Source organism: Odocoileus virginianus, chromosome 30 (assembly GCF_023699985.2).
Source record: "Odocoileus virginianus isolate 20LAN1187 ecotype Illinois chromosome 30, Ovbor_1.2, whole genome shotgun sequence".
Taxonomy (NCBI): Eukaryota; Metazoa; Chordata; class Mammalia; order Artiodactyla; family Cervidae; genus Odocoileus; species Odocoileus virginianus.
In genome coordinates this window covers 8279761-8302814 of record NC_069703.1, presented here as the reverse complement: position 1 = coordinate 8302814, position 23054 = coordinate 8279761, and the positions used below count along the sequence as shown (strand labels likewise).

At 45.0% G+C, this 23054-nt stretch overlaps 1 protein-coding gene across 7 annotated transcripts in view; it reads left to right on the top strand.

The window, feature by feature from the left end:
• The window catches only part of SATB2 (SATB homeobox 2), a 248557-nt gene that overhangs the window by 46731 nt on the left and 178772 nt on the right, over positions 1 to 23054 (top strand). For 3 of the 7 annotated variants that reach the window (XM_020890434.2, XM_020890433.2, XM_020890435.2), the window contains 2 exons: positions 5980 to 6061; positions 10495 to 10722. In XM_020890434.2, coding sequence (XP_020746093.1) covers positions 10554 to 10722 — 169 coding nt within the window. In that variant the 5' untranslated portion in view covers positions 5980 to 6061; positions 10495 to 10553. Of the gene's footprint in view, positions 1 to 3633; positions 3911 to 5916; positions 6062 to 9145; positions 9230 to 9318; positions 9539 to 10494; positions 10723 to 23054 lie in introns of those variants that run through there. The other 4 variants (XM_020890438.2, XM_020890439.2, XM_070458510.1 and 1 more) reach the window with 4 other exon arrangements.

The window sequence follows — 23054 nt, the reverse complement described above, 5'->3', positions numbered from 1 at the left end:
AAAGTTGTCTGTAACGTCTGGGAAACCGGGGGATGGGGTGTATATACCCAGGGCTCAAGGTTTGCTCCCTCTGCAGAGAAGCCCCAACACCTGGGCATGATCCGGAAGGAGAAGGGAGAGGTGGGTCGGGTGCCCTGATGCTCTCAGTCTGCGAGTGCAGGGGAGAGCTTGGGGAGGTGATGTCTCTGAGAAGTGTCAGCAAGCAGCTCTTCTCCACTGGGACTGTGCAGAAAGCTGTGTCTATCTCCAAATAACTCTGGATCTCTGGAAGTTACCTGGCAGAAGGCAAACCTCAGTGGACTTTCTGTCTCACAGACCAGAACAAGTGGAGCTAAGGAAGGCTAATCAATTTTTAAACTAAAAGTGGAGAGCAAAATTTCTCTACAATATGTAAACACTGAAGATATGAGTGCACAGGTTGGGGTGTGTTCCTGGAACTTTGGAAGCCGATTTCCCCCTTCCCTCTTCCTGGTTTGCAAACTTGAATTCTTGTTGCTTTTCAATGACTAGTTTTTCACCTCTACAGTAATCTGGTTCAGAAATACTCTTCATTTCGTTTAGGCTGATATTGGTGGGCACTAGTTCTGTTGTGTCTATTAGGAAATTTAAGTTCAGGTAAATTTTTAGCATAACTCTTTTCTTGAAAGTACTTTAAAATATTTTTTTACTTCCATACAAAAGAGACGAAAAAATATATATCGTCATGATTATGGAGAAACATGCTTAATTTGCCTTTAGATTTCTGAGATTTTGTGTAGGCGCCAGCACCTCTGTGGACACTAACGAATGGGCTATTTGCAGTTATTCATGAAAGGTCTTTTATATTTTTAAATTGAGGCATGGTTCCCAGGTGGAAAAATTCCTTACCACTAAGAACATGCTTTCGAAAAGATTAGAAAATCAGAACAAAAAATTAGACGGCATTATAGTATAGAAATCTTTACTGAAAACAACAGATACCATTACAATCTAGGAGATGAACTTAAAATGTAGTGAGACTTAATTAAAATGCAAACTATTAAGGAAGCACTGCAAATGTCTTTGTCACATGCAAAGGGAAATACCTTAAGGACCTTCGCCTTTCTCACTTGTATCCTGAACCTTGAATTTCTGTTAACGTTTCCCGCCTGTGAAATAGCAACAGTTCACCTTTCAAAACTCTTCACCATAGAGCGACAATGATGATTGTTCCCCAGGGGAAGGACTTTTGAAACAAACAACTTCTTTCACACACTCGCACACCCGACACAAACGCACCCACAGTTGTCGGGTGTTTTTTAATGTTACTTCTGAATGAGAGGGAGAAAGAGAAAGAGGGAGCGACCGAGCGAGCGAGCGAGACTGGGAAACTCTCTGGCTTAGGTAACCAACAAACCCAATTACTAGGCTTTATTGATACTAAAAGGAAAAGTTCCCCTTGTAAAATTTCTCTGAGCTTATTAGTTATTTAAATCAGCCCCAGGGCTGGACGAGCGACGCCGCAGGCACCCGCCGTTGGCTCCTGGAGGAGAGCAGACGGCGTCCGCGCCCTGACCGGCCGCCCCTCGCTCGGTCCTTGGCACCGGTGGCAAAGGCAGGCGGCGCGAGCAGAGGTGAGCCATTTGGCAGGGGGGCCCGGCCTGGCCGGCTGGAGACAGCTCCGCGTTGCCTCTGGGGATTAGAATTAAGAAATTAAAATTTAGAGACAGGTCGCAGCCCGTGAAAAGGCGTGGAGGAGCAGGCCAGGCGGACACCCAGCGCCGGAACTCAGCGGGCCGGCCGCGTAGCTCCCCTAGGGTGCCGCTGGGCACCGGCCGCGGCCGAAGCGCGCAAACCGGCGCGGCTGGCCGGGCGCCCTGCGAGGGTGCGGCTTCTGGCCACCCGGCGAGCGGCCGCCCGGGCGTCCGGAGCTCGCTCTTGTTTTGTGTGGGCCTGGGAACTTTGTAGTGGCCTGGGCACCAGGTGGATTTCCACCTTTCTGCGACGATGTCCCTTTCCATAGCTGACTCTCAAAATATGTGTGTGTATGTGCGCGCCCGCGCGCGCAGGAACAGTTGAATTTAAGATAAATCTCAACCTACCCACTGAAATCCTCTAAGCCCGACGTGGAGGCTCTGGAGTCCTGACGCAGCGCCCAGGCAGCGCCAGGTGATGCCCAGTTCAGCGGGACTTGGCCCCCGAGCTCGGAGGCAAGGTGTCGCGGGGTGGGGAAGAACTGGGTCCCAGGACACTGTGTCTGTGCCGCCTGGGCCCCGGGGGTCCAGGCTTGCGGGGACTGAGGGTTTGCCTTGGGCTTCGTGAGACCGAGAGAACAGGCGAGTCGCCAACCCAGAAAACCCTCCAGGGTCCACGCCACTCCGGACGGCTTTGGGCCGCCATACAGACCAACACCCGCTTGGTCCTCGGTTCTAGTAAGTGCCCGGGACCTGGGCTCTCTCCGGCGCGGCTGGAGATCACCCCACGCCGCAAAACGCTCGTGGAGCCGCTCGGGGCTTGGGCCGCCTAGGATCTGGGCTTCCTGGGCTCGCTTTGCCCCAGCTAGGGGTGGGCGCGGGTTTCACGCCGCGAGCTGGCCTGCCTGAATTTGGGGGTGCCGGTGGGCCGCCGTGGACGAGACTAGACTTTCCGGGTGTACTTTTCATTGCAAGGGGTTAGGGCAGACTGACCGCGCCGCTGTTCTGTCTGCCAGAGAGCGTTTTTAGGGTGGGTCGTCCGGTGTGCCCGGGTCCGGGGGCCTCCCCTCCCCCCACCTCATCCTGAACCCCCAAGGCGGACTTGGGGGCGACGCAAACGGCCGGCTCCGGGACACCGAGGACGGAGCCGGCGCAGCATGTTGGGGCCGCAGCCCACGCGGTGGCGCTGTCGGGAGACGACGCCTGCGCTCGGGGCTGGGACCCGGGCCGTGACCCCGGGCTTGGGGGCGAATGACTGGGCTGCCACGACGAGTCGAGCCCGCGGTTTTCTTCGCCGCCTCGGGACCAGGGTTCGGAGATGGGACCGACCGGCCAACTTCTCTTGGCTGGCTCGGTGTTTCCCGACAGAAAGAAAACGCGACTCTGGGCTCCAATCCCGGCCTCCCCGGGTGGGGACGCGGGGGCGTAGCGGTGACTCCTTTGGCGTTTCGTTTTCTTTCCCCCTTTGCCTCGTTACCCCGTGGTTGAAAATCGATTTCTATTTTTTAAAAGAAAAACTAGATTATCAGGCCAGTCGTTATCTTGCTGCGCGGCTGTAGAAGGAGATCCAGCTATTAAGCCCTAGACTCTGAAAAAGAATGACGGGATCCGGGAGCCCCGGGGGCGCTGTCCTTTGTCGCCGGAGCGGTGAGCGCTCGGTGACCGCAGGCCTTCCGCCCTCCCTGGCTTCCCGGCACGCGGCCGCGGCCAAAGCACTCCGAACCAACAACTCTCCTTGGCTTCGAAACCTGTCCGCTAGTTTTCTTTGCTTAGGGCAGTCGGCGCCCCCACCCACACCCCCCCCGACGCCCTCTCCCCTCCGTTCCATCTGCGACCCTAGTGCCAAAAGCTCCGCGTCTTCTCCCGAAGCAGCTCCAAGCTTCGCGCGTCCCCTCCAGCTCTCCGGACCTCTGCACCGTTTATTTCCCTGAACCCCACCCCCATCCGCCCCGACCCTCTGGCATCTTGGGTGTCCCGCCGCTCACCGTCTAACGCGCACTGGTCGCCCACCAACTTTCCCCCATCAGCCGTCTCCCTGGCACGCATCTCGCAGTCTAGGCCTCAGGGGCTTGTTCAGCCGAGGCTAGAAACACACGTCCACTGCCCCTGCCTTGGGCGGCCCGACGGCCGCCTCACCGCTCCGCCCCTCCCAGGCCCCTGGAGCTGCTGCAGGAGCCAGGAGGGATTTATCTTTGCCTGGCGCGGGTTTGGGATTTGTCCGGCTCTGATGCCAACAAGCAAGGCGTGCGGATAACGAAGTAAGTGTCCCCCGCCCCTGCGCTCCGGCCAGTCCCCAGATGCCTCGGGGGCAGCCTAGAAAAGGGCAGGAGCCCACCCTGGTCGATCGGTCCTTCTAGGCACGTTCCCCGTGGAGCGTTCTGGCCCCGGGGGCCCTTATCCCCTCGGCGCATCCAGTTTCCAGTCCCAGCACAGCACAGTTAATGCGGTCTGCGAAAATGTTGGTCGCCCAACTCTCCTCGGACAGTCTGCGACAGAAACTGGCTTTAGAGCTGGTGTGGGCTTCAAGTGAAAGGAACGAGTCCCTCCCGCCTCCTCTCGCCCCCAGCAGAGCAAGCCCCGGGCTGGAGGGGGGTGGGGGTGGGGGAGGCAGGCCCGCGCGGGTTCCTAGGAGCCGTCGAAGGCAGTTGACGATTGCCATTTCCACAGAATTTCCCCCCTATGCTTTCGGGAGTGGAAGGAGAACGCGGCACAACTTTCCCGTGTTCTCTAAGATGTGGCGCACCGCCGGGAAGGGCCTCTTTGCTAGGGTGACCGGACCTGAAATCCTGGGAGCCTGGTGATGGATGCTGGATGACGGTCGGGGCCACGGCGCCCGATCCGGAGCCAGAATCCCACGCCCGGCACCGGCACCCTGCGCTCGGGTAGTCGGGCCTAGTCCTTCCCGCGCGGGCACCAGGGAAGGAAGGTTGGCCAAAGCGGAGAGCTAGCACAGCAGAACCCTCGGAAATCAAGAAATCACGAAATGTTGTCATTAAAAGTGCAGGCCATAAAAGAAAGGAGAAGAAAGGCCTGGCAAAAGATAGAGAGGGAGAGGGAGAACATGGAAATGACAAAAAACATGCATACTTAAGCCCAGCGTATAAAGGCCCGTTGATTTTTAAAATAACAAATCTCAGTGTGATTATGAAAGACAGAAGACCTTTGACTAAATGACATGAAAAAAAATGGGAGTGGGGGAGGAAGGGGGGAAAAAGTCTGAGTAGATTGCCTACGAAAACGTCAGTGAGAAGCAATCTGAGGGATAAAAATGTCCCTCAATGTGAACTTTATGCTTTGAGCACTGGAGCAAGCCATCCTGTAATGTGCAAAAATGCGTTTAGGATCAAATTATTTTTTTTAAAGTAATTAAAACCAATTCTTTTCTTAAGTGTGATTTTGTTTTAAAACTGGAAATAAACCACTTGAGGAATATAAAACAAAACCAAACAAAACTTTTGAATTATAATTTATTTACTGTTTTAAAAGTAGAATATCCTAGCAAAAGGTAAAAACGTTATTTAAAATTTCTTATTGTCAAAATTAAACATGCTGGAAATAATCGCTTACTTCAATTGAAATAAAGTCAATACAAAAGTTGTGCAGTAAAAAGCTCATGTAATTTGAAACAGAAAAGGCCTTTATTAGGGACAAAACGGGGGTGGGGGGACCCATTCCGGGCGTATATCACAAAATTCCCTAAAATTCTTCCCTTTTAAATTGAAAGAAATTTGTAAAATCTAAACTCCCATCTCCATGCATTCAAAATACATTTCTGGTTATAACTCATAGTATTTGACATTTCCTTCTATGTTAAATGCAATTAAAGTTTTTTTAGTTCTTTTGCCCAAAATGATAACTTTCTTCATTATTAAAAATGGTCAAGAGTAAACTCCAACAAAGAGAAAAATCAATGAGTTTAAAAGAGTGCAGAATCTGAAAACAAACTAGCCACAATGTACATTTAATTGTACTTAATTGTAAACTTTATTTAAACCGCCCTTCTCAGGGGTTTAATAATTTAGAATCAATAGTTCCTTTCAAAACATAATAAAATATTTACACTTTATAAAATATTAACCGATTAACAATACAGCTGTGTTGTTCATAAGCGTGTAACTGAAGTCCCCATAATCATGCTGTTGACATAAGCCTGTGCGAAGTGATCCTTCGCAAAATGTAAATGAAGATCTTCGGACAGTGGTGTTTATAAAATAGCTCATTAATGACTTAAGATTGAATCGCTCCAACCATTCGCATCATCAGATATAATAATAGTGACGAATCAGACAGGAAAGATCCTGGCTAAACGATTTGCATTTTTTTCCAGAAGTACTGAAGTCCTAATATCACCAATTCTTCTAAGTTCCTGGACATTGATCCGGAGGAGGATTCTGCAGTTCAACATCAAGGTAAGGAAAGAAACAGCATTATTATCGTTGTTAAGGTATTAATAAGAAATGCGCCTTTCCACATTTTGAAAACGGGCTTAAACTTTGACAGTGGTAGTAGCTGGTTTTTGCAACACCCCCTTCCCATTCTGACTTGATAGTACAGATTTTTTAAAAAGTTTGTCGATCGAACTTACAGTTTTGTCTCTTTGCAGCCCCAAACCTACCACCACGAGTTGGTTTGCTTGAGCACTTTGTTCTCATAGACTCCGAACTCTGCGTTTTCTCGAACCTTTTCTTTTAGGGAGGTGGGAGGGGGATGAGGTTTGGAGGGGGTAGGAAAACCGGGAAAAGAAAACGCAGCCTAAAACTCCCGGTGGCTCCCCGAAGGTTTACTATCCATCTTGCTTCCCGTCTTCGCCCGGCTCCGACCGCCTCTGGGGTGGCCTCGGGCTCCTTTAGAACTCGGTGGGCGGCGAATGGGTGCGGGGTCCTCCGGCTTCTGGGCTCTGAGACTTAGGCCGGGGGCAGGTTTCACTTCTGGGACCCTTTCTCTTCCAGTCTCTCCCGCTTCCCCGTTCCCTGTTTTGGAGGGGAGGCTGGGTGCACACCGCGCGCCGGTTGGGAGCGGCGAGTGGACGGCGAACTTGCCCTGGGTAACCGAAGCAGACACGGCTTCCCGCTGCGGGTACACCCGACCTAGATTTCCATTAACAGCCCCCCGAGCGCGTTTCCCGAAATCGAATATAGTTTGGCCCTCTGGCGCCGCCGTAGAGTCAGCGCTTCTTAAGGGGGACCGGTGACTCAGGCGATGAGATGTGGGGGGAGGTCTTGGGGTCCCTGGGGTTAGGAAGGAGAACCAAAGGTGTGCGGGAGGACAAGAGGTACCGCCACCTCAGGAGGCTTCACTGGCCTCAAGACGGGAGGGGACGCGTCCACATTTTCCCGCCGCAGGTCGGGATCGCGAGTGTCAGCCGGCGCCCCCAGTGTCTCGCGGGGGCCGCGGCTTCTGCCCACGTGCTTTCTTTAAGGAGGTTCCGCGTCCAAGAGTGATCTTAGTGACAAAAGCGCGGCCAGAGACCGGCCTGCTCAGCTAGTGCCGGCGCCACCTTAAATGAACACCGCGGCCAGAGCCGGGCTACGGGCGACAGCGGCCGCGGGAGTCCGCAAAAGTTTGTGGCTCAGTTACGCCTTCGCGAGACCTGCTGGGGACGCCCCCGCACGGCCTCCCCCGGGGTGGGGAGACCAGGTCCTCGCCGCTCAGCTCTGCCTGCGCTCACAGCCTAGGGCCCGAGCGGCTTGGGGTCCCAGGAGTCCCAGCCCAGCAGCCAGAAGACTGGCAGCCCCGCCGCCCTCGCTGCCACCGCGTCACGGCCTGCAGGCGGCCCGGGCTGCGCTGCTCGAAATGTCGCCGGCGCTGCGAGCGGTCCAGGGACGTCATCCAGGGATGCCCCCCGCCCCGCGCACCCCCTGCAGCCCTCTTCCCTGTGCCACCCGCAGCCCTGCGGGCAGTGCCGGTGCGCCTGCCATTCGGGACACCCGGGCTATTGTTCTGGACCCACGGCCGTGCCAGCTCTGAGCGAGAGGCGGCCTTCCCCCGCGCGTGCGGCGGCGCGGCGGGCCCGGACGGCTGGCTCCGCGCGGAGGGGGAGCTCGCAGGCACCGGGAAAAGTTGTTCGGAGGGGCGGAGGCGGTGGGTGGTGGGCGGAGGCGGTGGGTGGGGGAGGCGATAGCCCTCCTATCTCCAAAGTCGAAAGTACTCCGCGTAGTTAGTAGAACCCGGAGCCGAGGCAGCCGCGGTTGCCTCCTGCGCGTGGGTCTGTGCCTTCGCCGGGAGACCAGGCAACCAGCGCCAACCTCGTCGCCGCCGCAGCCTCCGCGCCGGGACTAGTGCGCCTCTGGGCTGGGCGAGGCGGCCGCGCCCTGGACCCGCCACAAGGAGGAGGAGGAGGAGGAAGAGACCCCGGGCCGCAGCGCCTGCCTTCACCCGGGCGCACCCACCCACCAGCCGCGACCACGGCCTCGCGCGGCACTCGGTTCCCTGCCATCGGTCCTCCGCCGCCTCGCGCGCGCGCGCGGTCCTCGCCACACGGCTCTCCCACCGCCGACTCTCTCTCTCTTCCTTCTTCTCCCTCCTCCCAGCTCTCCACCCGCCCCTCTTCAGTCCCTCTGCCTCCTCGGCAGCCCCGCTGCTGTTGGGTCGCCTGGCTCACAGCGATTGATTGATTGATGTTTAATTTCCTGCCAGGCGGGGCCCCCCTCCCCCCGCAACCTCCCCGGCCCTCCTCCCCGCCCCCCACTCTCCTTCAATGCGGTGGACCAGTCTGGCTCGGGTTTAGATCTCTCCCCCCCAACCCCCATCCCGAAATAACCCGGAGACTTCCCCTACCCCCACCCCAAATTATTATTTTGAAGGCGCTAGATCTGGGGACGGAAAGGGGGAGGGGGAGAAATCGGAAACCGAGGACAACCCAAAAGGACTCACTTTGCCTGATGACTCAACGCAACTAATAATCATCTCCCTCTCACTGTGTCTCCCTCTGCGGCTCGTCAGTGAGTCCGGCTCCGGCTGCTGGCGGCGGCGGCGGCGGCGGCCGAGAGGGGAGAGGCTGGAGGTGACAGCTCCGGCGGCCGCCGCTTTTGCTCCCGCGCGCGGTCCCACATCCCTGCGCCTTCTCGATTCTCAGTGGCACCGGTCCTACGGCTTCTTCGGCCGCACCTCCTCGCGAGCTAGCGGCCCCGCGAAGCTGCAGCCCCGACCCGCCTCCGCCGCCTCCCAGTTCTCAGCCCTTTCTCTCCAGAAAGGGTCTCCTTCCCGAAGGTGTGAAAAGGCTTTTTCAGCCTTCTTCTCTCTTCTCCCCTCCTCCGTCGCCTCCTCCCGCGCTCGCTCGGTGCCCCTTTAGAGGAGCCCTCCTTTCCATCTACTCCTCCTCCCTCTTCCCCCCACCCAACCCCCCCCCCCCATCATCATCATCATCATAACAACCATCATCGCCGCACTAAGAAGACACCCTGACCCAGGACCTTAAACGTTTGGACCTGGGAAAGGGGAAAGGGAAAAGAGTAAAGAGAAAGGAAGACTAGGAGAACACTGCAAAGCATATCACCAGAAACTTTCCACCCTGGATTCTCTACTTTTGCTCCATGGACAGAGCCCCAGCCAGCCAAGTTACAGACAGACTGTGAGCAGTAAGTACTCAGGCGCCCGCGCCAAGCTCGGGAGTCCGGGGAAGCCCCGGGTCCGGCTAGGTTCCCTCCCCGCGGCTCTCGCTCGCTCGGACAGCGCAGCGGAGGGAGTGCGGGCGCAACCTTCGCCCTCAGCCCTCGAGCTCAGCCTCTGCATCTGTCGCATCCGTCCTCTCACCTCCCCTTTGCCACCCCCACCTTGGCTGCCCGAGCCTTGGCGACGCGGCTTCTCCCCCAACCTGAGCGCCCGCGAGGATTCCCAGCGCACTTTGTTGCGCCGGGTTCCAGCTTCTCCAGGATGTCAGTGACAACGTGAGTGGCTTTTCATCAGGTGTTTCCTCCTGCGTCTCCACCCTCCCCAAAATCCAGGGGTACGGAGATCTGCGGGCTCTGCGAGGAGCGCGCTGCCAGCCAAGCGACCCAGAAGAAAACTTTTGGAGATTTAAAAATTGGGGTTGATGAAGGCTGCTTCCTCCCGCACCTAATAATTCAACTGCTTTTTGCTTTTGTTATTTTATCCTGAAGAGCTTTTGAAAACAAAACTCAGGATCGGATGATGATAACGTTCCAAAATAATAACGATTGTAGCCCCCGCCCTTGAGGTGAAGGTTATTCAGAAGATTACTCTGATCAATATGTCCAAGTGTTTTGGAATGCTTATTAATGTGGAATTAGGGTTGATTTTGTGCAAAGTGTGTGTGTGTGTCCCAAGACGTGCTCGGAAAAGATAAACAGCAGGGATTCAAGGGTCTTTTTGCCAGGCCTTTGCCTACTGCCGGGCGATTCAGAGCGCCTTCACCGTGTGGTTATTTTGTTTTCTTATGGACTTGTGTGCACCCCCACCCTTCCTTGAGTGAGTGCGATGTGTTTTTATGAAGTTCATTTCTTCCGCAACTCTGACCCCCTCTTCCCCCCGACAGCAAGGCCGTCGCACCCGAGAACGGGTCATGCCAACCCTGTCCCAATGAATGGATCACTTCTAGGCGCCCCTGGGCGAGGGGCCGGACTTGGTGACCCAGAGCTAACTTCTGGGGAGCAGCAGGGTCGCGGCACCCCAAGTTCGGGGTTTGCTGTGGCCACCCAGTGTCAGGTTGGGTCCGGTTTCTCCGGCCAACCGAGGTTCGGGCCCCTCGGGCAGCGTGGGAGGAAGTTTGGGTGGCTTTGGTGCGGCGCGCTGCCCCACTGGCCTAAACGTCTATCACGTGTGTGAGCGGTTTTCCCTCTTTTTTTTTCCTTTCCCTCCCCTTCCCCCCCCGCCCCCTCCCTAGGTCCCTGCGCGTTTTATTGCGACCTGCCGGTGGGAACTTTGTCTCCAAGTCGGAGCAGCATGGAGCGGCGGAGCGAGAGCCCGTGTCTGCGGGACAGCCCCGACCGGCGGAGCGGCAGTCCCGACGTCAAGGGTCCTCCCCCGGCGAAGGTGGCCCGGCTGGAGCAGAACGGCAGCCCCATGGGAGCCCGCGGGAGGCCCAACGGCGCCGTGGCCAAGGCCGTGGGAGGTAACAGCCCGGAGCGGGGAGGCGCGCGCAGCCCGCGGCCGGGGCGATCCAGGCCCGGGTGTCAGGGTTCAGGTTGATTAGGCGCTGTCGCGGTGTAGGGTTACAGGAAGTGAGTTCCAGGTTGCCAAATAATGCCCCCGTCGCCTCTCATCTGCAACTGGTAGCTTCATCTCGAGTTAAAACAAGAAAGTGGTTTACCCGGAGGCTGGCATTTTTTGGGCACTTTGCCACTATGTGCTGAGGTGTTGGCAGGTTTATGTCACAGCCAGCTAACTGTTTCTAGATTTTCCTAGAGAGCTTTTTAGTGATCTAACTCTTTTGCTTTGCCTCAAGAGTATCTGTTGTAGGGATGGAGTTTAGGTGCGATCGCTTTTATGGACTAATCTTGAATGCTCAGGTTAGACCAGGAGCAAGGGTGTTGATGTTACTTTATTACTTAGGACAGTGCTTCGAGACAAATGATTAACAACTGGTAGTATTTCCAGCCAGTTTATTTCAAGTGGGAAATCAAGAATCCCTGCGAATCTGTCAGGCCCTTAGAGACTTTAATTCTACCGTTTTTTAAAAATAATGTTTAAAGTTATATGCATTTGTAACTTTGTTACGGAATTATATAGCACAAAAGGTAAAAATGGTACAGTGGTACTATTGACTACATGCTGTTTTCCTTTCCAAGAATTTAATATTACTTGAAATCTTTTGCAGTGTTTACTGCTTAAACAACCACTTTCTTTTAAAGTGGTTAGGGAAAGTAATTTTATGAAGTAAAGATATGCAAGAAATTTAAACACTATTAAAATATTTTGAGGTTTATAGGACATTTCCTTAGTTGTTTTATACATGTAAATACACAGTTCTACATGGCATGCAGTTTTTTGTGTGTTTGACATAATTAATAGTTTAAACTTTTTTTGCTTCTAAAAGTTTTCTCCCCCTAATATATTCAGTATTAGCCTGTTTAATGTTACTCTTACATTAGTCTGCCTGAAATGAAACAAAACCCTAGGGAAAGTTAGTGATAAGTTCTCCTGCTCTAAATAGCCATAGTATGTATTTCCAAGTAAAGACTCAATTCGAAATATCCAGTCCCTTTTAAAGAAATTTTATAAACAGATAATGGACAATTTATAAAAGAACAGGCTTTTGGTTTTACTTATTTTATTATTACTATTTCTTCATCGTAGACATTCAGGATGGTTTGCCTTAGTTTGTTATATTTTTCATCTCCCTTGTGAAGTACTCATTTGCTCAATTTTTAAAGCTTTAATAAAATTATTTGGCCATAGATTGTGGGCTTACATATCTTTGATTTTAGGGACTTGAAGCAAAAGAAAACTTCGTAGTTTTGTGACTCACTTTTTAGAAATAGTGTTTATTAATGTACTGTCTTGAGACTGAAAGAATAACTTCGGATTTTTGGTACTATTTTTTAGTATATGCATATAACAAAGAAAAATATATAGTGAACGTGGTGACCCAAGGTGAGATGACGTGATAAGTACCAGTGATGTTGGGTTGAAAAACTTTTGGAAATCCTTGGAGAGGATGTGTTCTCAAAGTGGCCTTATGCATAAGGAAAAAAACCCCAAAAAACCTGGACTGAAATTTTGGTTTCTTTCTAAATTCACTAAATTGAAAGAAATCTCTAAACATTTTAGAATGTAATGATTAACAATTGTACTTCCCTAAAACAAGTTTTTCTTTCCTTCCTATATCTTACTGAACTGTGAAGGGAGCTACTTGATTTTGGTGACCAGGGATACCTTCAGTGTAAAATAGCAGTTACTTTTCATATTTTTGGAGGTGATAATTCACATTTGACCAGTTAATACAAATTTGATATAGACAAATATGAAGCCTTGGTGAGGAGTAATAAATTTGTTTCAATAAGCTGGTTTAGTCACTTTTTCTGAGCTTTAACTTAATTTAGTAATATAAAAGATCTCTGCTGCTTCCCAAATTGAAAATAAAAATGACATTATTTTGTCTCAATAAGTACCATTTATGATACTTAATAGTTAAGTGGATAAAATAGTTTACGTATAGTGGATTTTTTAAGTTTTCTAAAAAAGATTTTACTCTGTAGAACATAATAGATTGGAAAATTTTTCATTTAAGAAGTTTTAAAATATAACAACTTAGGACAAACCATTTCAATAGTACAAAGTTTTCTTATTGAATGTTAATGATTATTTTGCGGGTTTAAGTTTATATATTGATAGTTTCCAAATGTACATTGGGATACATAATTTTATTTCATTATAACTTTTAATCATGTATATAGATTGGAGAAAAGCAAAGTGTTTTTAAAAATGCACTTTCTAAATTTTAAAAATATTTAAGATAATATTTTTATTTAGTGGTTCTTTTATAATTGAAATGATTGGGGGGAACATAGAGTGTATATAAAATAGATTATATTTCTATTATCCTACCTCTTGTTTAAATTTTCTTTATGAAGCAATATAATAACCCTAGACAACTACAAAAATATTTATAGCTCTGCATCATTTATTACCATTTTCAGATATACTGCAGTCTTGTCAATGTTGTAAAGATGGCTGTAATAATATATATTTTAAAAACAGAGCTCAAAATTTGGGAGGATGTGTTAGTTAATCTTTAGTGATTCTCTTTCTTAAATAGTGTCCCCCTAAAAATAGGGGAAATCATTAAGTTAATTGGCTGCTCAATAAAGTGGCAGTTTATCTTATTGCCTCTGATAAATAGGTAAATAAATGTTTCTGAATGCGTTGGTTGCCATAATAAATTATGTTGCTGTCACTACTTTTCTAGAGGGAGAGAGAGTTTGCTGTATTTTTTGGTGAGAACTAAATGTTTTTTTTTAAAAAAAGAGAGATTATTTTAGTGTCTGGATTTGACTGGATGAGGTGGTAGAAACACCATCACACAGGATCCTGTTTTAATAGGGGACTTATTAAAGTGTGTTGTTTATACTGTGTGTTGTTTACATGTGGTTAGCTTTAGAAGACTATTAGAAAGTAGATCAATTTTGCTTTGCTTTGTATTTCTAACACTTTCTAGGCTGTATTTGCTCTTATCTAAGCAGTGTGTTTTAAAGCGTGTATGTAATAAAATGTAAGTGCTCAGATATATATGACAGTCAGCTTTTATAGAAGGTCCTTAGGAAAAAAAAGGCTAATATCTCTTTAAAAAACATATGAAGGCTGGGAGAGAGTTTAGAGCAAGCAAGAGCACCACGGTGTTGACAGCTTTATATCCCTGCTGGGTAACATTCACTTACTAGAATTGGCGTCCCCTCTCAGCTAGTAATTCACTCCATAAGGATTTTGAGAAAGGATGATTAATGGTGGGGAAATTTATATTCGTGAAATTGTTGATTAAAACTTACAGATCTATTTGAAGATTTAGAAAAAGAAAAGATTATTAAGGATGATGAATATAAGAATCAGATGATCCTTTTACCACCATTAGCATAAGTACCTAAAATGTTCAGCTGTATGCAATGCTCCAGCCACGCAACCTACAGCGTAAAATGAAAGTGATGCCAATCAAGTTTCCCGAGGAAGCAAGGCATTCTGCTTTCCTCCTGGACTGCTGAAAGGCGCTGGCCAGTTGTGCCTTAATAGCAATAAATTACTGTGCTTCATTCATTGTTAACACAAGCATTTTCATTTTTTAATGTTTGGCTTAAAGAAGAACTTTCAGACAGCTTTATTTAAACTGAATGAACAGCGCTTGAGTATACCAGATGGTGTATTTGCTGATAGGAGGCATTAAACATCAGAAATCTTTTTGATATTTTCCATTTTCCTTTGAATTTTGATTTTTTTTTTGTTTTGTTTTGGTGTTAAATGTTCTAGAGTTCAAGGGAAAATGTTTAAACACTGGGAATATCTTGCTTTTTTTAAAAAAAAAAAAAAAACACAACAACTAGCTTTTGGGGGGAAAGTTAGTTTTTAAAACAACCATTTAATTTTGGTGAAGAATTGTCTGTTGAAGCTATAACTCTTGGACCCCCAAGTAGACCTATTCTTCTTGCTACTGGTCAGCCCTTTCAAGAACATAACTGTCTTGTTGGAAGGGGAAAAATATCATTATGCAATACACGCTGATGTACTCAAATTGGGAAGCAAATGTGATCATGATTGTGGGGCAGGGCCTCATTTAGAGCTGAACACTGTCTACAGTGTTAATTATCTGCAAGTGGAACATTTCCTTTCGATTAAAAGAAATGCACTTTAGGTCAGGTGTAGTCACCGTAGGAGCACTTGTAGAGAGACATTTTGCATTTTGAAAGCAGTGCAGATATGAAAGAGTATAGATACTGACCTATTGAAATGTATAAAATACTTAGAAATTTGAAACATATTGTCAACATAGGCAAAATGGAGAAAATTTGTTAAATTCATTGTAACTAAGGATGTACAACACCATTATTCTTGTGGGGAAGACTCATGTTATTACTTTAAAAGTGAAAAGGTTGTATTTCCCTCTTCTATTCCATTTTTTTTTAAGGGTTCAAGTTCTTTTAAATAGAATGAACTTGGGCTTTGGGGTCATCCAACAGTCTTGTATGTCCTCTGTAGTTTTGCTGAGGTAGAAAAATAGCCCTCTCTAAAGTGTTTTCTGTCCTTGGCCTGTTATTAAAATAAAGATATACTTGGTTAAAAAATATATATATATGCAACGAAACATACACATTAAACAGAACATAGGGTATCCGCCCCTCAAAGTCCTGAGCATAATTTGATGTTTCGAGTAGTTTTGGAAGCCTTATATTCCATTAGTAGAAACCCACTGACCGTTATATATTCAAGATCATCTGAACAAAATATGTGTATGTGTGTGTATTGAAACTACATAGATAACCCTTAAGGCATCTGTTTTTTAACCCCTGCGGACAATAGGTAATATCTGCTTTTTCCAGAGGGTTGTGACTAAGAGTATCAGTCTGTACCTACTACATATCCTGTGTTAATTCTTCTCCCCTTGTACGAATGTATGTATATATTTTGCCTACCTTTCTGTAGGGAAGGAAACAGACTAATTATAATTTATTAAACATGTAAGAAAATTAATTTTGAGTTATTTTAAAAATGTGGAAATCAGATTTATTCCAGGCAAGACATAGTAATTATTTGATGCATCTGACAAGGCGAATCTGGTAAGCAGTCAAACTTGGTGGTACTACTTTGATAATTTAAAACTCTTTTTTTCTTCTTTCTTATGATTTAGTGCAGATAGTTAATATGATATGTAAAAAAACACAAATTGACAGAGTTAGATGAATTTCAAATTGTATTATTCTATTTGGTCTTTTAAGGGTTTTTAAGTTTCTATTGAGATAAAAATGACAATTTCTCATCATTAAAAAAGTTTCTTATAACTAGTAATATCATGCTAGGTGCAAAAAAATATGTACATAGATTTTTATGTAACTTTTTATCTTGAGTTGGGGTGTAGCCGATTAACAATGTTGTGATAGTTTCAGGTGAGCAGGGACTCAGCCACACATAGACATGCAAAAAGTATGTACATAGTCTGCTGTATTTCAGGAAGCCAGACTTTATCTTACATAGCACGTAAATAAATAAAAGGTTATTTATACTTTTATCTAATAAGTAGGCTTTTTAAAAAACCTGTATGACTAATATGTGGTCCACCATAGTAGTTTTACTGTGTTCCTTACATGAATGCTGAGATACAATGGCATTTTGGAACATATTTAAGGATGGAGCATTTGACAAAAGTTGTATGTGTAACAGTTTGTCAGTGAAAAGTGACAAGTGGGAAATGACAAATGAAATGTTGGCATCATCACTCTTTATTTTGATAAAAATGTCTCAATTTGCAGTGATATAATACTGTTTCATATTATTTCATGAGTTGTGTGAGATGCATAACGGGAATTTAGATTTTGTGAACGGAAAATTAGCAGCCCAAACTCTCTTTTCTGAAGCTTTGGCAGCAAGTTCCCCCTCCCCCCCAACTCCCCAAGAATAAGAACAGCAGTGAAATGTTGGATCTAACCCATACATTTTAACTCATTATTTTTTGGAAAAAAGGAAAGAAAGAAAGGAAGGAGGGTGGGGAGAGAGAAAGAGAGAAAAGAAAAGAAAGAGGGAAAGAACTGAAAATGGTTTCAAGTAGGAGACCTTTATGTTTAGCTCAAAAATGAAGAAGAGAGTTTGCCTTTTGTTTTCTTTATAATGACTTAAAAATGAATGATTTCCTTCTGCTGACTTTGATTGTATTGGAGCTTTCTCACTTCCAATCACCACTGCTCTCCAGCATTAATTTAGGATGTCAATATGGAGAGCCGTGGATTCCTGCTATTTTAAAGTGCAGTAGAGGTTTGGAAATGTCTATGTGTTAAAAATGGATTTTTATATACAAAGGATTCATTATCCTACTGCTTACGGGTAATGTGATAGATGCTTCAGAGTCAAAGTAGACCGCCCTGAGTGGAATTGAAGTATGAGTTAAAACAAAAGCCAGTTAAGGACTCACACTTCTCCAAAAAAGTACAGATGTGGCCTCTATAGTGTGTTATTTTCTATATTTCTGAATTCAGTGATCAACCAAACATTTATTTTCTTCTTTTACATGAAACAAGCCCCTTTTACATGAAACAAGGACTTTATGTTACATAGTATTTATGTAAAAATGCTCTGTGATGGAGTTTTCAAAATCCTGGAACTCCATCTATACTTATAATTTTTTTTGTTTTCAATTGACACAGTTATTTTGCTGTTTGATAGCAAGTGATTTAAAAATTGTGATAAAATCAGTATAACTAAGAGGCAGTGAAAGGCTACATCAGAAATTGTTTCTGAAACTTGTCTTTTTGCCTCTCATTTGCAGAGCTTCTAATTATTTCAGATTTTTAATTAACCAGCTAAAAATAACCTAATATGGAGTCAATGTGCTATAGATATATAATTATGATGATTGGGTTTTTGGTTGTATTTTTTCCATTCTTAATTGATGTGTATACCTCTAAAAATATTAAAAATAAGCTAGTGAATATGATAGTTATTAGTTGACAAATGCCTAAAATGGAAAAAAAAATCCTTAATAGAAATTTCCAGAATTTGAACCTTGCAATAAAGTTATGAGCAAATTATGACAGTCTTATATTGTGCTAGGAATATTCTTTATATGTGTTTAGGACACATTAGGCTAGTAAAACTCTCTGAGGGATGTATAGTTCAATTTTGATTGCTCTCAGTATTATTACTACTTGCTAGTACATAAGACAAATTAGTTTCTACCCATAACTAGTTGCCTTATCACTGGAATGAAGTTCTGTCTTGGCACAGGGCTGTTAAAACTATAGCATAACAGGACAGAAAGATTTTTAAAAAGTTAAGGAGAAATGCTGCAAGCTACTGTATATGAAAAGGGGTGCATTTCACACCAGAGTAACTTTTTGGTGCTTACTGATGGTTGCACGGTTATTGAAATGTGCACAGTAGTTCAGTGACTTTCTTTGTTTTATTGAAGACTTGCACAGATATGAAAAAAATTAATAGAGACTCTGGTTAGAGAAATTGTTTTTCAGAGCACTAAGATCTGACGGAGGTGATTTGCATCTTTCATAGAAACAATTTTAATTTCATAATATTAAGCACAGATATTGTCTTATTTCTTTTAAAAATATTTTTTACTTCTTAAAAACAACTTGGCTAGAAAGCAAGTGTATCTGTTTTTTCATAACTGGATAAGATTGATTTTCAAATTTCCTGATTATTCCCCATATTAAAATTGTTTATTTTTATTGTGCTTGTTCCAGTTATTTATATATACATATAAGAAAAGGAAAAACTGATAGCTTACTAGGAAAATACATTCATATCAAAACTCTTAAAATAGCAACATTTTCAAAATATTATCATTATTATTAATTTTGGTTAACAGAACAAGAACTTTCTTTAGTCATAACCCAAAGATGTTAACAGAGCAGCATGATAAATGTCTCTTTAAGTGTCGTAGTAAAAGAAAATGACTTGCCTTCTGAGGCAGTGGAGAGTTTATGTTGTTTTGGACCCATTTCCCAAGCAGTGATCGAAAACAGATTACAATAACAATTATACAGTCAGAAGATGCAATATCCATTTCTGCTTTAATTGAGTGAAAGAATAATAAAAACATCATTAAGAAAAATGAGGTGGACCTGTCACACAATGTACCAGTTTTTAGTCTCGGAGAAGAGGCAGAAAAACTGAAGTGCTTCTCACTTACTTTGCTGTGTTTACTAGCTAAATTCTGTTTTGGGGAGAGACCGTTTGGTTCTCACTGTGCCCTGGGAAGTTCCGAGGGGAGCTCCTAGGTGTACTTGCTCAGTAGACATGGAAAGTGCTTACTGGTTTGTCTTCATGTACAGTTGAGGATGGGGAATCACAATTTCTTATATTCTACCTGAAGCAGTAACTGCCTTCCCTCTTTCTCTCCCCCACCTCTTTTTCACCTGTGTAAATGGAAGTAAACAGTAATGAATGTTTCTCTTGTTACAGAGGCCTGGGAAGTAAGGGTTAGGTGTGGTCCCTGGGCCTGCTGTTCTTCCCCCCATCTTGGCTGTTCAAAGTTGAAGATGAATAATGAACACCCTTATTTTTTCTTGGCATACGTGGCACGGTGTGGGGGACCCCAAGTTTCCATGCGGACATATCACCTGACATTCACATAGGTGACATAGACTGTCCTCTGAGATGCGTAGGCTTTGGCTGCTGTCTGCAATCTTTGGAACCATTGAATCGATAATCCTTCATGCTGCTGAGCCTCCAGCCCTCATTCCCCAGGGCAGCACTTTCAGCAACTTGGAATGAGCTGACTGGCAGCCGCTGAAATCGGCGGCTACTGTTCTTTCACTGTAGGCTGTGTTTCTTACTCTGTTCATAGAATTGCGTGTGCTTGGAAACTTGGGTGATGACTGGAGTTGGCCCAAACAGGGGAGTTAACCCCTGTCGTTGTGGGGATACTGAAACCACAAATGAGGTTGGTCATCAGAGCAGCTGGAGCCGAAGGTTGGACTCAGTTGACAGAGTTAGAGGAGACTGTTTCTTTGGTTTGTAGCTAAGAGTTTTCTTGGGTTCAGTCTTTAAAAACCTTTCTGAGAGTAGCAAAATGAAAGGAATGAGATAGGCAGTAAACCCTTCCTGGTGAAGGTCTCATAATCCCGGAACTGTCCAAAGCATAATCCCTTTCAGACTGGAATGTATGTCATACAGCTCAAAAAGCTTCCTTTTTTCCTTTTTTAAAAAATTTCAGTTTAGAGAGTGTAGTTAATAGTGCTTTCATTAAAATACTTTTGTCAGCAAAAGGTTTTTCAGTTTTAACATTTACACAACCTAACATCATTGACGAATGCCACGAGCTTTAAGGGTCTATTAGTGGTTCCATTTTTTCTGAGCTTTATAATTTAAACCTAAACATTAATTCTGGGTGGAACTTGGCATAATGTCTTTTTGCCTTGGAGGGAATTTTTGTTGTACAATAAAAAAAAAAAAAAAACACTGTTTTTTTTTCATCAGTCACCTTCTCCATGTCTCCCCTCCCCTAAGTAAATAGCAGTTAAATAGTCAAGGTTTTAAAAGGGCTTATTTAAATCAAAAAAAGAAGTGATTATTTTAGGTGAATTTAACAATTTTCCATTAGTTCATGTTGCAAACTAGTGCTTTTGATATTAACAAAAAAATCTGTGAGGTTGATAATTCAGTGAAAATATTTTTCCTTTCTTTCTCTCATACTGAAGTCATGTGACAAGTTTTTTTTAATAACATACATTTAAGGACTCTTGAAATTTACAAATCATTTATGTGTCTTATTTATTAGAAGCTGAAAGACTCAAAAAATTATCTATTTTATGTTTCCTGAAATGATGACATTGACTAGAAGGAAAGAAATTGGGATCTCACTGTTAAGTAATAAAGGAACAATATTTCCCCAGTATTAGTTATTTTGGAAAGTAAACTTAAACTAGGTTTCTTAAAATGATCTTTTTAATGTATAATAATAATAATGCTGTGTTAAAGTTGAGTTATCATGGAAATCTGGTAACAAGGTGTTTGTGAAATTAAGAAACAAGTGAGGAAACCCTGTGATGATCAGCTTGTCATGATCTGCAAATGAGAAAGGATTCAGAATGCTAGTGGGGATGCATGCCTGGAAGAAGCTCATGGAGGTGAGTGAGGCTAAACCAGGGTTCTCCTGAAGCTTTGCCAGCTTTCATCTCACCAGGCTCCATCCAGATAAGATTTTGTCCTGTAGGCTTGGAAGATGTGGTACTAGAGGAATGAACATCCTTCGTTATTTAGGGGGTATAAGAGGAGCAAATTGTTCACCGAAAGGGAAGTTATTACTCATTTAAGACTCAAGTAAAGGCACTTGATAACGATGAACAAGGTGATCCTGATTTTCTTTCTTCTCAGATGAATCTCCAGGTAACATTCAGCATGATTTAACTCTATTTACAGGTCCATTCATATAGTGAGTTTGAGCCTTCAGCACATTTTTACGGCCAATTTATTACCCCTCACCCCTCAACTGGAGCTTACTATTGAAAGTCTGCCAATTCCGTCACAAATGGTTGTTAGTTCCCAAGAGACCTGGAGGAGCAAAAGAACTGGAGGAGAATGCTGTGCCCTTAGTAAGAGCCATTTTGTGGCACATGTGTTTTTTTGCCAGCATGGTGAAACCATCTAGGCGCCGACCTTCATGTTCCGGATTGATACTGCATGCTCTCCTGTGGAAATGTATAGAATTCCAATTAGCCCAGGGTCAGAGTATAAATGTACCTCTTTTCACACTGCTCCAAGTGGCTAGTGGAAAACAAACTGCAAAGTAATTCCCTCAGCCCCCCAATAAAAAGATTTATAGCAAAATAATTCTCAGCCGGATAGTGGGGCTGTTGTAGGTTTGCGTTTGATATTTCTAAGACTGAAATACAGTCCGTGTACCCAAACTAAGCATTTATTGTAAACAAGTTAACTGCCGAGAGCTTATATTCTGTCAAACATAATTATATTGAAGATTGATGTATAGCTTGAAAGCGAGTTAGAGGGAGACAGTTCTTTTCAAGCCAGGAAGGCTTCTGAGATGCAGCTCTTTTCTTCCTTTGATGTGAGTCAGTGAAGTCTTTCTCACAGCCAGCCTCTCATGTATATAATAAACACAGGCTTGCTCTCTGAAAACATATCTGGTTGTCGATCCTACTCCTGCTAGCAAAGTAAAGAAATGAGCCCATATTCATGGAACCTGTTGGGTAGAGTTTCTTTTGTCATCTTTATCTAGATCTGGGCGGTGGCGCTGAGACAGTCTCTGTCACTGTGGCAGGCAGGTGAGGCGTGCACCCACAGGCCTACACCTAAACCTGCGCCTCTGAATTAACCTCCGAAGCAACCCCTTTCTCCTTTAAGGCTGATTTCAAAAAGGAGCCTTTGACTTGTCTTTCTGGTAGTTTGTTTTGAGCCTGTGAGATGAGAACTGTTTTAAAATTGTGGCCTCTCAAGGGACAGGGAGAAACTACACTAATATGCTTCGTTTTGTGGCTCAGAAATTGCTCTTGAGTTAAATAACTTGGGAACTCAGGGAATCTAGGAAGAATGAAATATTTTTGAAGTTGGGATATTCCATATCTGGGATTAACCCCAATCTAAAACTGCAGTGCTCTCCCAGGGTTTTTATGCTTTAGGAAAGGTAGAAGCATATATGTTTTCTTTAGGATAAAGGTTCATGACTTTTTTTTTTCCAGGAGACAAATCACTTTGGGCTTTTGTGACACTTTTCAAAGAGAGTTAAAAATGGAATTCCATTCCTACTATGATTGGGTGATATGCTTTGGATAACATTAAGAATGAGTATAAGAGTTTCAGTGGATTTACACTCAAGAGCTAAAATAGTCTTTTTGGTTTTATAATGTCAAATTTAATATTGCCTTTGGGAAATGATGTAAATTATAAAGAGATATCTTAGAATCATAAAATGAAAAACAATATGCTAGTTTTTTCTGTTTTGTTTTTCTTATTTACGTAACTACTATCAATTACACAGGTACATATATGCTTAAAATACATTGTGTGGGAAGTATTCCATCAGTGGGGACCCGAGTTTCCCCAGTCTGTATGCTGGGTTTTATTAACTTCATTTCAGTCACAATAATAATATCCTATGTGCTGCAATCTAGAGAGCTCAGTGTCCCCTTAGGGAACTGCAGAATACACAGTATGATTTTGACTTTCTTGCTCTCTCCTCCTGTTCTTTTCTTTTTTACCTCCCAGTGTTAGCCGTTTCGAGGACCTGGGTGCCGCTGCATCTCAGTGGAGGCATTTGTTGGGTACGAGAATGAG